This window comes from Prionailurus bengalensis, chromosome A2, assembly GCF_016509475.1.
Source record: "Prionailurus bengalensis isolate Pbe53 chromosome A2, Fcat_Pben_1.1_paternal_pri, whole genome shotgun sequence".
Lineage (NCBI taxonomy): Eukaryota > Metazoa > Chordata > Mammalia > Carnivora > Felidae > Prionailurus > Prionailurus bengalensis.
This window is the reverse complement of record NC_057348.1, coordinates 150,082,319-150,095,349: the sequence shown is the minus strand read 5'-3', so window position 1 is coordinate 150,095,349 and position 13,031 is coordinate 150,082,319. Positions and strand designations below refer to the sequence as shown.

Genomic DNA, 13,031 nt, shown 5'->3' with positions numbered 1-13,031 from the left:
AGGGTGTAGAGGCGATTATGGCTCCATTTTACCCTCTGGGTAATTAGGGTGGACCATCCTCTGTAAATCTGAGCCCCTCCTTTTTGCTATTGAACTGGAGCACTGTCTTTCCCAGGCAAATAGGCCCACGGCCTGTTTTCTTTTGCTGCTAAAAACTAAGAGATCAAAAAACTTCAGAAAAACCCAAAGCTGCTTACCGAAGGTTTGGGAGCGGGTGACTTATTTCCATCTGGGGTTTTAGTTAGCCATTCATTGATGCGGCTGGAAACCCCCACCTTCAAGCCAGCAGTCTCCTACAAAGTTAATAATCCAACATGACAGAGAGAGAGGGAGAGAGAGAAAAAAAACTTTACTTGGAGAAAAAAAACCCCTTAACAGTAACCTCAAAAGACTATGAAGTGTTACTTCACATAACCATCACATAACACAGATCAATGATTGATCTTTAGATTTAGTATTTTGAGTAAAAGAAACCTTAAACTTGCTATTTAAAGACTATGTTATCTGGTTTTCTTTCCTCCGCACCTCACCCCCCTCCCTATTTCCAGGGGCTGAGGATTAATTTCAAGCTCTTCATTTAGAATACTGTGGCCAGAGAGCATAGTACAGAGTCTAGCCTCATGAACACATTGCCTCTGAAAGAATTATATCGTCTTCACTGCTTTTATTATTAACTAGTGTGATTCCTTAAAAAAAGAGAGAGAGAGAGACAGAGAGAAACAAACAAAAACAAACAAGGGAAAAAGGAAAACAATCCAACTTCCAAAGTTAAAAGACCGAAATCCTATCCTTACCTTGTTTGGTGTGCCTGATACAGTGGGGGATGAAAACACATTCCCTTTCTCCCACATGCTCTTGATATTGCGTACACCCTCAGCAGGAACAGGGAGATCTGAGGCTGCTGGCTTCATAGGTTTTGCGGTTTTTGTTCCCTGAAACGTGTGAACTATTTTTAGGGTTGGTGCTGATAAGTCTGTTCTCATAAAATTACAGCGAGCTTGTCTTCCTCAACGTTAACATTGAAAAAATTCACTGTGATATTTAAAAATATCACCTTTCCCCCCCCCCAAATTCTGTTGTTAATTCTGTTACAATAATTCTGTCGTAAAACTACATTCTGATGACATATAGACCTCAAATAAACCATAATATATACATCAGAGGATCTTTAAAAAATGAAATTATGCTCGGGGCACCTGGGTGGCTCAGTCGGTTAAGCATCCGACTCTTGATTTCGGCTCAGGTCACGATCTCATGGCTCGTGGGTTCGAGGCCCAAGTTGGGCTCTGCGCTGACAATGTGAAGCCTGCTTGGGATTCTCTCCCCCTCCCGCCTGCCCCTCCCCTGCTTGCTCTCTCTCTTCTTCTCTCTCAAAAAGAAATAAATAAACTAAAAAAAAAAAAAAAAAGAAACTATGCCTTTTACTGGGACACCACTAGTTGTGAAGGGGATATTTCACTTCATTTCTTCAACAGATTCTTTTGAAGTGCTTTATGTGAGCAGGGCACTGTGCTAGGCTCTGGGGATATTGTGTCACTCAAGACAGTCTGCGCTGTAAGCTACAGTGGACTTAACACTTTAATAGGGGAGAGAGACGGTAACTAGTTACACAAGTATTTATTTCACATTGTGAAAAGTGGTATGCGAAGGAATGTGGTGCCATAAAGCATGCCCAGAGAGCATGTGTTAGGGGAATAATACTTAGTTTAGGGAACCAAAGAAGGCTGCTCTGAAGAAGTGACATTAAAATGGAGACCTGACACAAGGCTTGGAAGTGGCTAGGTGAGAAGAAGGAGCAAATGCCATTCCATGTAGAGGGAATGACATACACAAAGGGCTGAAGACAGGGCATGTTAAAAAACTAAAAAATTGAGAGACCTCTGTGTGGAGAACATACTGAAAGGAGGAGAAAACAGATGAAGAAAATGAAAGGTGTGCATTCAAGATACGTTTCCAGCCATAGTGATGGGCATACCCAGAATCGTGCAGTTTCTCTGGTGGTCCTGCTTTGTGGCCTGTGGGTTGTGTGGGTGGTTGGCCACACACGGATGGTAGCAAGGTGGTACCATCAGTGGCCTGCACATAAAAGTATCTCCCGGGACTGTGTAAACTCTGAGGCCCCAGTCCTGGCTTCCTTAATCCTATTAGAGCTCTGATCAATTCAGCCACAGAAAATAACAATCTGCAATTTGTCTTATATTTCACTGGACATTCAATCTTGTGGAAAATCACCTCTTGAGTGTTAGGACTTGATTATTCATTTGACAAATCATCCAGACCTCTCTCTTTCTTATTCCCTCTTATCATTTGTTTGTGAACAATTTTACAGGGATCTCCACTCTGCAGTACAAAGGACAGGAGAAAAATCAAACCAAACTGATCCAATTACTTTATAGGTTGTGATACACATCTGAAGGGTAAAACCATTGACTAAAACTACAAAAAGAGAGAAAACACATCTTGATCAATGGCACTATACCAAGTGCTTTGGTACTTGGAAATATCCTTTATTTCCAAATAGTGTAGAACCCCCCTTTGGGGGCGGGGTGTGGAAAAAAGTGGAAACAGAAAAAGCATAAAACTATGGTCTTAAGAGCACAAAACAATCATTTTTAAATTGATGATGATGAAACTTGGTCTGGCTATCACCTTTATATTAACTTATAGTACTACTTTTATTTGATAATAAAAGTTTTGATAGATAAAAAAAAAAAAAGATGAACCCAAGTTGTAACTGTTGAAATTACATATGGGAACACATTTTGTAAGTAACTAAGGATCTTGAAGATATACTTATGAACATACAAGTAATATAGTTCAATACCAATGAGCCCATTCATTAAAAGAGTAACAGCTTCACTAAAGAATACTCTGGCTGAAAGTAGAAAACAACAATTTATTTACGATTTATCTCTATTACTGTTCTTCTGTATAGCTAGTTCAAAGTACAATAGAGCACCACTAATATTCTAACATAGTAATGTGGTTATTGGCTGTGATTACTGTCCTAAGCTTCTACGGTCATCTATCAGCAGAATCTATTTCTGTCTGCCCATGACCGTGGCACTGAGACAGTCTCTCACCTCAATTGCGCTGGTATACTGCTCCAGTCTGCTGTCAATCTTAGACACAACTGCTGCTTGGTGAGTCGATTTGACACCACTGCTAAGTGAATAAACACACACACACATGCATAAAAATACGAGAGAGAATCTTTCCTTACATATAGAACAGCTGATGATTCTCATTGAACAATCAATCACATTTACCTTTTCTGCACAGACTTATTCAAAAATTCTGCTCGCTCTTCTATCTAGGAATTGAAAAACAAACAAACAAACAAACCCTAGTTAATATTTGCAGCTTATAAATGATGTTTCTCGGCCCATGCCACTGGGCGAGTAAAAGCTTCAGAGAGTGTGCAGGGGTAATAGGATTCTGTGCCCAGCAACTCTGCTCCATGGTAAAGTACTTAGGACGTATTTGAGGTGAGATTTGGAGGGGACAAACATCGGACTGGGCAGGTGATAGAGAAAGTGTGGAGAAATACAAAGTTCTGGAGGTAAATTAAAGACCAGACAGAAATGGAATAACAAAGCCTCTGAAACAATGTAAATTAGTGGCAAAGTAATTACGTTTCAAGACAAAAACTTTTTTTTTCTTTCAAAAGCACTTGCTGTTACCCTTTAGGATGTATTTATACGTACAGATATACCATGTTATTTGATGAGCAAAATTCTCCCACCATGTTTTAACACATATTACGTGCGTAATAGGATCGAATAAGAAAGGTAACTAGGAACTCCGAACTATTCACTTACTGCTTAGCCTGGTTTCTTAACTTGACAGCTGTCCAGCCTACTGCTGAGCCTAATTTGTCTTGAATATAGAAGATGGGGAAGGGGCTGGATTGAGACTGCGGCACAGCTCCTCAGGGCTGAGGCCTCTCATGAAGCCCTGCTAGCCCAAGTGGGAATTATGGAAATAAGCCTGGAAAAACTGATGAAATGGTAAGTTCGGTGGTCTTTAACAAATTCCTTTTTCTCTTTAAAGCTAGGAAATTCCTTTTTGCTAAAACTAAAGCCACTAAGTCAAACATTTTGGTTTACTGAAACTATATCACCAAATCAGATGTTCTATGTAAGTCCGCAATTATCTGTTGACTCCTTATGATACCCAACTCCAGGGTAGCAATATCCTCTGTCATTCACCACCTATCAAAGTCAGCACATGGTAAAACCTTTGTATATGACTGCCTATGCCAAAGCACACATGTGCTGAAGGAGTCCATTTTCTGTCCTGTTCAGGACAGCCAAGGAATCTGCTAGACTTCAGTTACCCTAGACTGGTGTGGTTGAGTGTGCCTTAGAGTCTTCTGAGATGTTAGTGGCTCTTTCTGGCCTGGACTGTCGTGGGACTTATGGACTATTAATAAACACCCTTAGGCTTTTTGGAAAACATGCTTCACTTCTAATATCAGTTGAATAACATTTTTATAGAGGTTAGTGGTGGGGGGGAGTCTCATCATTTCCAATGATTTCTTATAATGATAAAAGCAAACTCATTAAAAATAAAACTTGCTGCAAAAAAAAGTGCTATCAGTAGCCCTGAGTTTGTGGGATGCGAAGTGTCTTAAATCTTATTTTCCTGATTTTAATATAAACTTAGAAGTGCACCCCTGGAGAAAAAGTTCCCAGTTGAATAGGTGAAATACATTGAAACCATGCAATGCACTGGCACTTTTAATATTATCCATCCATCCATCCGTCTGTCCACCCATCCATCCATCCTCTATCCATCCATCATTCATCCATCCATTCATCCATCCACTCACCCATCCATCCATCTATCCATCCATCCATCTAACCATCTTTTAACCCTACCAGCCTGTCAGCTAAGTAACTAAGCAATAAATTATATACTGAGTACCCACTGGATAAAATTGAACACTCGACAATGTATGAGACAGTATCCCTTTCTTTAAGGAGGACACAGTCAGTAGCGAAGACTAACAGAACATATGAATGAAATACTGAACATTCAAGTGATAGGTACCAAGTAAAGATAAGAAGAAAATGCTTCTCCATAGGAGAAGTGAGTTTCTGGGGTTGGTGGAGAAGATATGCAGTAGGTTTGATTCGGAGCTGAGATTTTTAGTTTACAGTTGACACAGTTTTATCAGTGAGTTTACAGAAGTGAGGGTGCGTGAGGTACAGGAGATAGGACATTTGTTGTGGAGCAAACCCATGCACAAAGATTTGGGGAACACACACAGAGGAGGGGGGATGGAGGAATGAAACACATAGTGAAGGCCGGAAGCATGAGTAAGGGGAAGCAGAGGTGAGACTTGCTCTTTGTAGCACTTCTAGCATCCTTCCAACTCCGGGATGAGCTTTTGACCTCGGCTATCCCATTAATTCAAATTACAGAGATTCTCGGAAGCCAACATCTCCTTTTGTATCTACGGTATTTAATATAGCTTGACTTCATTATCGCATTTTGTCGGGGCTAACCATGCACTTATGGGTGCATTCCTATTGGAAAATTCCTTAACTTGGTTAATCTAGACAATGTAACAATGTGTACTGGATTTACACTACACAAATTTCTGTAGTTTAACGACAGGAGTTGGTTCTTCTGAAGACCGAGAGGTGGCGGTGTTGTCCTGATGAAACTCGGGAGAAAAGCACGCTATTCATTTTCTAAAATTGGCTCTCTCCTTCCTCTACACCCCTTTCACCACCAAAATATGGAAACAACAACAATAAAAACCCAATTTTATATTTAATTTACTTAAAATTTGTTCTGTGCATGGATTATGTAAGAAAAATAATTCACTGCTAACAAAATTTAACTGTGCGAAACCAGGTTCAGTTTCCCAGACAAAGGAATAGAAGGAGTCATGAGAACTTAACAAAATACATGAGTTGATCATATTTTGAGGTCAGATAGCAAATGTTTTCCCTTGCATTGGCATGTTACAATGTTAACTTACAACCACTTACAAAAGTCGCAGGGCCAAGAGTAGCAACAATGGTAGGAATTCAATGGTAGCGTATGAGATTGAGCTCTAAAACCAGAGCCACAGCAAATTCTTCAAGGCACATACTATGGAGAAAAGCAATAGATTGTCTGTTCCTGAAAGCGTGTCTCTGTTATATAGAAATTTAAAAATGTTTTGTTTCTTTTTAACATAAATACTTTGACTGCTCACACATGCTTCTCCAACGGAGGGGGCAGATGAATGGCCTCCTGGGAGACTATGAAATGGGAAGCCAGGAGTCTGGTTGAGGAAAAGACCAGAGAAATTAAGTAAGTTGAAGAATTTAGTTGAGAGGAGATATTTGAAGAAGGAGGATGGACTGTAGTTTCTCCTGCAAATAGGAAGAATAGAAATTAGAAGTATAGATGTTCCCCTACTTTCTTCATGTTACCAAGATTGTTCAAGGAAAGTTTAGCTTGGGTGAGATTTCAAGGAAGATAGAAGGATCTTTGATTATTGATGAAGCAGGAACACAAGGACCCAGACTTGGAACACAACAAACTCCGGTCATTGCATGGAGATAGCCTGAACTGAGTGGATTTTGTGTGTGTGTGTGTGTGTGTATGTGTGTGTGTGTGTGTGTGTGTGTGTGTGTGTGTGTGTGTGTATGTGTGTTTTGTTTTGCCTTTCTGTTCTTTCCTCTATAGTGGGGATCTGCAAACTACGGCCCATGTGCCCATGGGTCTTATGCAGGCCATGGTTTTCACATGGCACTCAAGCTAAGAATGAGTTTTATATTGTTAAATGGTTTTAAAATCCAAAAGAAGAATATTTTATGACATAGGAAAATTTTATGACATCTAAATTTCTTTTTATTTATTTATTTTTGAGAGAGAGAGAGAGAGAGAGAGCGAGCAAGCAGAGGAGGGGCAGAGAGAGAGAGGGAGACAGAATCCCAAGCAGGCTCCAGGCTGTCAACGCAGAGCCCAAACTCACAAACGGTGAGATCATGACCTGAGCCGAAATCAAGAGTCAGACACTTAACCCATTGAGCCACCCAGGCACCCCTGAAATCCAAATCTCAGTGTGCATGAATAAAGCTCCTCTACTCCACAAAGCTTCCCTCTACTGACTTTGCTCAGTTCTAAGATCTCACTGTGCCGGTAGTCTGCATTTAGTTACCCGGTAATCCTTGGATTCCCCAGAGCAGTCGACTGTGTTAATGCCACAGGGGCAGCGACCTTGCTTTGTACTTCTCTCCCTCATAGTACCTAGCATGCATCGGGTACATTATAAATAGCAACTATTAAACAATAAAATCCCCCAGTGGCTTAGTTCGGATTCCCCCCTGAAGCAGATCCTGAGAACAGAGGGTTTGAGTACACGGAGTTCATTAGGGAAGTGGCAGGGTATGACTGGGGCCCAGATGATCAAAAAGACTCGGTGAAGTTCCTTAGGGATCAAACATGCTGATTTTCCTGTGAAACAGGTAATAGGTATAAAATGTAAGTAACTGGCTTTTGGACATTTTAGTGGGCCACATGAGGTGATCTCACACACACAATTATAGACACACACATGCACATACTTAACCAGCTGGAGGCTGGCTATGAGTCTCTCCTGGTTTTGCCCATCGTCAATGCTTTGTAGCCTTGCTACGTTGATGGAAAATGAAGGTGAAGCGAAAGCGTTAAAAGTTCCAATCTCTGAAGATTCATTCATTCATTTTTTCATTCAACAAATGACTATCTTCACTGTGCCAGGTGCTCAGTACATGTTAACTCTCAAAACAAAAGACATATATTTGAAAATAATGGCAGATTGAGTTTAAGTAATAGATAGCACTTTCTTGCTTCTGTTCTCTTTGCTCTGCATGTCAACCCTTCCACCATGTCCTTGACTGGGCTCCCTTCTGCTTGTTCTCTTTTCTCCCACTTCCGGCAAGTGGGAGCTGTGCTCCTTGAAGGCAGCGATGGGACCAGACTCATCCTGGCAAAGGACCCTATCCAAGGCACACTTCATTTCCTCCTGTGATAACGGCTTTCAAATTTGACCAGTACCCCTTCCAGCTGCCCTACTTTTAACAATGACAAATTAAAAATGAAAAGCAGCCTTTATAATACGGTTGCCCACTTGGTGAACTTTAAACGTTTCCATTTTCAATTGCTCACAGCAATGAGGCCTCGGGAGGGCACAGGTCAGTGAAATCTAGAGGTAATCGCTGAATGTCACTTTAACACACACCAAAGCATCTAAGAAACAACAGACAGCAATTTCTCCACCTCACTTCTCTCCTTCCTTCACGTTGCCAACAATGGTAAGCTGTGAAAAGGCTGAAAGAAGGAGCAGAAAGGTCAGTGAAGCAGAGGCTCCACATGATGAAGAGCCAAGTAAGGGGCTGAGGTCAGGTTTCCATCACATTATGACAGAGGTGTGATGAGAAATCTTTCTGGGAGAAAAAAATACCTTGAGAGATGAACCTTTGGGGGTGAAACATTTGAATGGCTTCTTGTCATCTGATAAGCTGTCTTCTGGCATCTTCTGACGTTTCTCAGCAGCTTCTGCCCTCCGCTTTTCAATCTCTTCCCTTAGCCTCCTCTTCTCTTCCTGAGACAGGAGAACAAATAACACGGACATCGATATCAGCTTCCAGCCAGAAGGAAAGAGGGCTGTAGGGGAAGAAGCAGTGGTGCCGCAGGGGAAAGAGTGGGTTTCTGGACTGCATGCCACCCCCTCCTCCAGGGTGGTCGCCAGAGATGAAGCCTGAGCCCGTGAGTCCACCTGCCTGACACTCTGGCGCGGCCACTTCCCAACTGTGTGACCTTGGCCGCGTTACTCATCTGTTCAATGCCTCAGTTTTTCATCTGTAAGATGGGGATAATGACAGCTTTAGCAAGGGCTAAATGAGAAACCCATGTAAAATTCCTAGGATCAGTGTGAAGCTGGTCCTTATCATTATCATCCTGTGGGGGCATTTACCACTGACCTTCTGTTTCTGTATATATTAAAGATAAATATATGTCCCTTCCACCTCCTTCTGAGGAGAGTTGTGAAGACGGATGAGACAGCTGGTGGGCAAAGTTTATGTTAAATCTAGAGTATTATGTTCAAACTGTACAAGAGATAATTTTATGGTTGTCTCCACCGCCACGGAGTAGATTATTGTAGATGGTTTGACAAACCTGAAATACACAGACACTGCACCAAGACAGTCACAGATGTTCACCCTATGTGTCCTACTAGCCCCCCTGTGCCTTAATTCCTGGTCTGCAATACTCTCCCCTGTCTCCTCTCTCAGGCAAAACATTCAGAGCTCCGATCCAGTTGCACATCCTCTATGAACGGTTTACTGAGAGATGTGTGTAGTTTTTTGTAGTTTTTAAACTGTAGGTTCCCAAGCAGAGATTGGATGTTCGTTTGTCAGAGGATGTGGCAGAAGGATCCTCTGTGTTACGGGCTGAATGTTTGAGGATCCCCCTCCTCCACTGCCATTCATACATTAACGTCCTAACCCCCAGAGTGACGGTTTAGGAGGTGGGGCCTTTGGGAGGTGTTTAGATCCTGAGAATGAAGTCTTCCTGAATGGCACTAAGACAGGCCCCAGAGAGCTCTCTTCCCCTTTCTGCCAAATGAGGACACAGTGGAAAGACCATGGTCTATGAAATGGTAAGACACAGAATTGTTGACGCCTTGATCTTGAACTCCCCAACCTCCAGAACTGTGAGAAATAAATCTCTGTTGTTCGTAGGCCACACAATCTGTGATTGTGGTTCCACTGACTAAGACACTGTTTGGCAGGAGGTTAGCCCAAATAATCTTCTAGGTCCAAACCAATTCTAAGAGTAAGTGTTTCCCTTCTGCCTCCGTTGACACTCTGCTCCCCTAAATAACAAATAATGACAATGTTAACAATAATTATAACTAGCAGGCACCACGAACACAATTATCTGTTTGATCATGGCATCAATCCTGTAACGACATTATTTCCCAGATAAGGCAAAGAAGTTTTAGCACAGTCCAGGAACTCTGCCAAGGTCCCAGCTTGCAAGTGGCAGAAAATACAAGCCCAGGTATGCTTGATTCTAAAGAGCTATCATCCCAATTACTTCCCAACCAAAGGCAACTGACCCATTGAGAGCTGGAGTTGGAAGAGACCTTGGAATAATTTATCCAGACTTTCCACACAGGTTAGGGAATTTTTTTTTAAATTTTTTTTCAACGTTTATTTATTTTTGGGACAGAGAGAGACAGAGCATGAACAGGGGAGGGGCAGAGAGGGAGGGAGACACAGAATCGGAAACAGACTCCAGGCTCTGAGCCATCAGCCCAGAGCCCAACGCGGGGCTCGAACTCCCGGACCGCGAGATCGTGACCTGGCTGAAGTCGGATGCTTAACCGACTGCGCCACCCAGGTGCCCCAGGTTAGGGAATTTTTGTAGAGGATCCATGTCAGAAAGCCATCTGCTGTCTTTGCGCATAGTTGGATCGATGGAAGGTCACTCTCTTCTAAGATTAGAGGGCAAAGCTCTAAGCTCATTTGGAGAATCGAGGTCTCAATCCGGATTCTACCATTTATTAGTCAAGTAACACACAAGTCACTCACATAATTTGATTCCCTTTTGTTTATCCATAAAACGGGAATAATGATGTACTTCAGGATGAAAGGAAAGAATGCACCTTGTAAAGCTGTAGTTGGTTAAGCACTTTTTCAGTTTTCAAAATTTGCCTTCTGTAACTTTATCTGTTGTTTTCAGTTCTGTCTTAAGAGACGGAACATATTCATCTGTTCATAATTACCGGGCTCCTGCTCTATGCCTGGCACTGTGTTGGGTCCTGGGTTTACAGTAATGAACAAAGCAGATACTGTCCCCACTTTGTCTCCTTATTCTTCCATTAAAAAAAAAAGCAAAGCTACTTAAAAAAATCTTCTCTATAAAAACCCTGCCAATATCAGAAAACAACTATCATGTGACTCTCAGATCTTATAACGAATCTGCAGACCTTTTCATCCTCCTCTGCTTGCTGTTCTTTATTGAGAGACAGTAGAGGGGAATGGGTTAAGGTAAATGGGACCATAGAAAATGACAAAACTGCTCTGTGCCTCGGTTTCCTCGTCTGAAAAATGGGGTAATAAGACTACTCACGTCAGAAAGTTCTTACAATTGGATAAAGACTACTATGTGTAAAGGGTTTAGAACTGTGCCTAATGCACGGTGAGTTTATTATTCTTAAAATGTATTTGTAAGAGTCCATGCAGCAGCACTGCACCAGCAAAAACATTATTCCCCGGGCTACAAGGGTCGCCAGACGCGGACTGCGGGCTTGGGTAAACTGCGCCCTCCTTACCTCCTCTCGGACTTTTCTCTCTGCTTCCTCCTGCTTCCGCCTCTGCTCTTCCTCCTCTAGGACCTTTCTTCGCTCTTCCCGCTTTTTCTTCAGCTCCTCCAGCTCCAGGGCTGCCTCCTGCTGTTTCTGTTTGAGCTTCTCGAACTCCTCGCTCTCCGTTTCCCCGCGGCGGCGGCGAAGCTCCTCCAGGCGCTTGCCGGCTTCCACCTGCGAAGTGCCTTCGGCCTCCTTGGCCTCGCTCACCTTCGCTCCTGCTCCCGGGCGGCTGTCCGGAAACACAAAGGAGTTTGATAAATGTCAGTTGGGCAGCCTCCTGGGAGGGATGTCGTCTGCAGGCTTTGCACCCCAGACCAAAAGAAATCTCCACTGCCGGTCGTTGGTAGTCATTGGACAGTGGATGTTCACACCCACCCCAAGGGTAGGTTGGGGTCCGCCTGAAGTCTCAAGGTCTGAATCTGATCCCTTTCTACCACTTACCCTTGGTGTCCTGTTGTACAAAGGGGCAAACAGACGCTGATGGTGGGAAAATGGCAAATGGAAAATGGGCAAAACAACGCAACCACTAGGGAAAACAGTAGGGAGGTTCCTTAAAAACTTAACAGTAAAACTACCATATAGTCCGACAGTCCCATTGAGTATATACCCAAAAGATCTTGAAAAGATCTCACATACCCTTGTTCATAGCGGTATTATTCACAACAGCCACGAGCGGGAGCAACCCACATGTCCATCAACAAATGAAAAAACAAACACAAAGCGGTGCATACATACAGTGTACTATTATTCAGCCTTAAAAAGTAAGGGAATCCTGTCCTATGCGACAACATGGATGAACCTTAAGGATATTATACTACACGAAATAAACCAGTCCCCAAAAGACAAATGTTACATAATTCCACTTCTGAGTTATCTAAAGTTGTCAATTCAGGGAACCAGAAAGTAGATTGGTGCTTATCAGTGGCTGTGGGGAGTTATTTATGGATATAGAGTTTCAGGTCTGCAAGATGAGAAAGTTCTGGAGATGTTTCACAACACTGTGAGTGTGCTTAACACTACTGACTGGTTAAGATGGTGGGGCGCCTGGGTGGCTCAGTCAGTTAATCGACTCTTGATTTCTGCTCAGGTCATGATGTCACAGTTTGTAAGTTCAAGCTGGGCATCGGGCTCTGTGCTGATGTGTGGGCCTGCTTGCTTGGGATTTTCTCTCTCTTCCTCTCTGCCCCGCCCCTACTTGCACACACTCTCTCTCTCTCTCCCAATCTCTCAAAATAAACAAAAACATTTAAAAAATGGTTAAGATCGTAAATTTTATGTTACGTGTTTTACCGCAGTTAAAAAATAATTTTTTTAATGATGAGTGATACAACATGGAAAAAATGGGCAAATATCATTTGTTCTCTTTACCTCAGTGGGCTATTCTTTGAACCCCATGAAATTAACTATTAAATCAATGTTGATTTATGTATCATCATAAAAATTAGTTGTTACTAGGAAGGGAGGTATGTAACACAAAACATTGCTTTTAGATTGAGTTCTAAAAGTCTAGGAGTGACGCTAGTAGTCCTCTGCCATAAGTAACTGGTTAATTTGGGTCTGTCTGGAATCCTGGATCTAGACTGGAGACAAGAAAAGACGGCTGGAACTAGGGGAGGCACTGAAATAAAGCTGCTTTATCATCTTTGTCTTGAACTCAACTCTAGCA

General features: G+C 42.4%; 1 protein-coding gene across 33 annotated transcripts in view; it reads right to left on the bottom strand.

Moving 5' to 3' along the window:
* CALD1 (caldesmon 1) overlaps positions 1 to 13,031 on the bottom strand; it is a 187,355-nt gene that overhangs the window by 10,282 nt on the left and 164,042 nt on the right. For 20 of the 33 annotated variants that reach the window (XM_043589570.1, XM_043589574.1, XM_043589581.1 and 17 more), the window contains 6 exons: positions 11,330 to 11,594; positions 8,450 to 8,590; positions 3,270 to 3,313; positions 3,084 to 3,165; positions 795 to 932; positions 198 to 293 (listed from right to left, as the gene is read on the bottom strand). In XM_043589570.1, coding sequence (XP_043445505.1) covers positions 198 to 293; positions 795 to 932; positions 3,084 to 3,165; positions 3,270 to 3,313; positions 8,450 to 8,590; positions 11,330 to 11,594 — 766 coding nt within the window. Of the gene's footprint in view, positions 1 to 197; positions 294 to 794; positions 2,341 to 3,083; positions 3,166 to 3,269; positions 3,314 to 8,449; positions 8,591 to 11,329; positions 11,595 to 13,031 lie in introns of those variants that run through there. The other 13 variants (XM_043589602.1, XM_043589577.1, XM_043589578.1 and 10 more) reach the window with 3 other exon arrangements.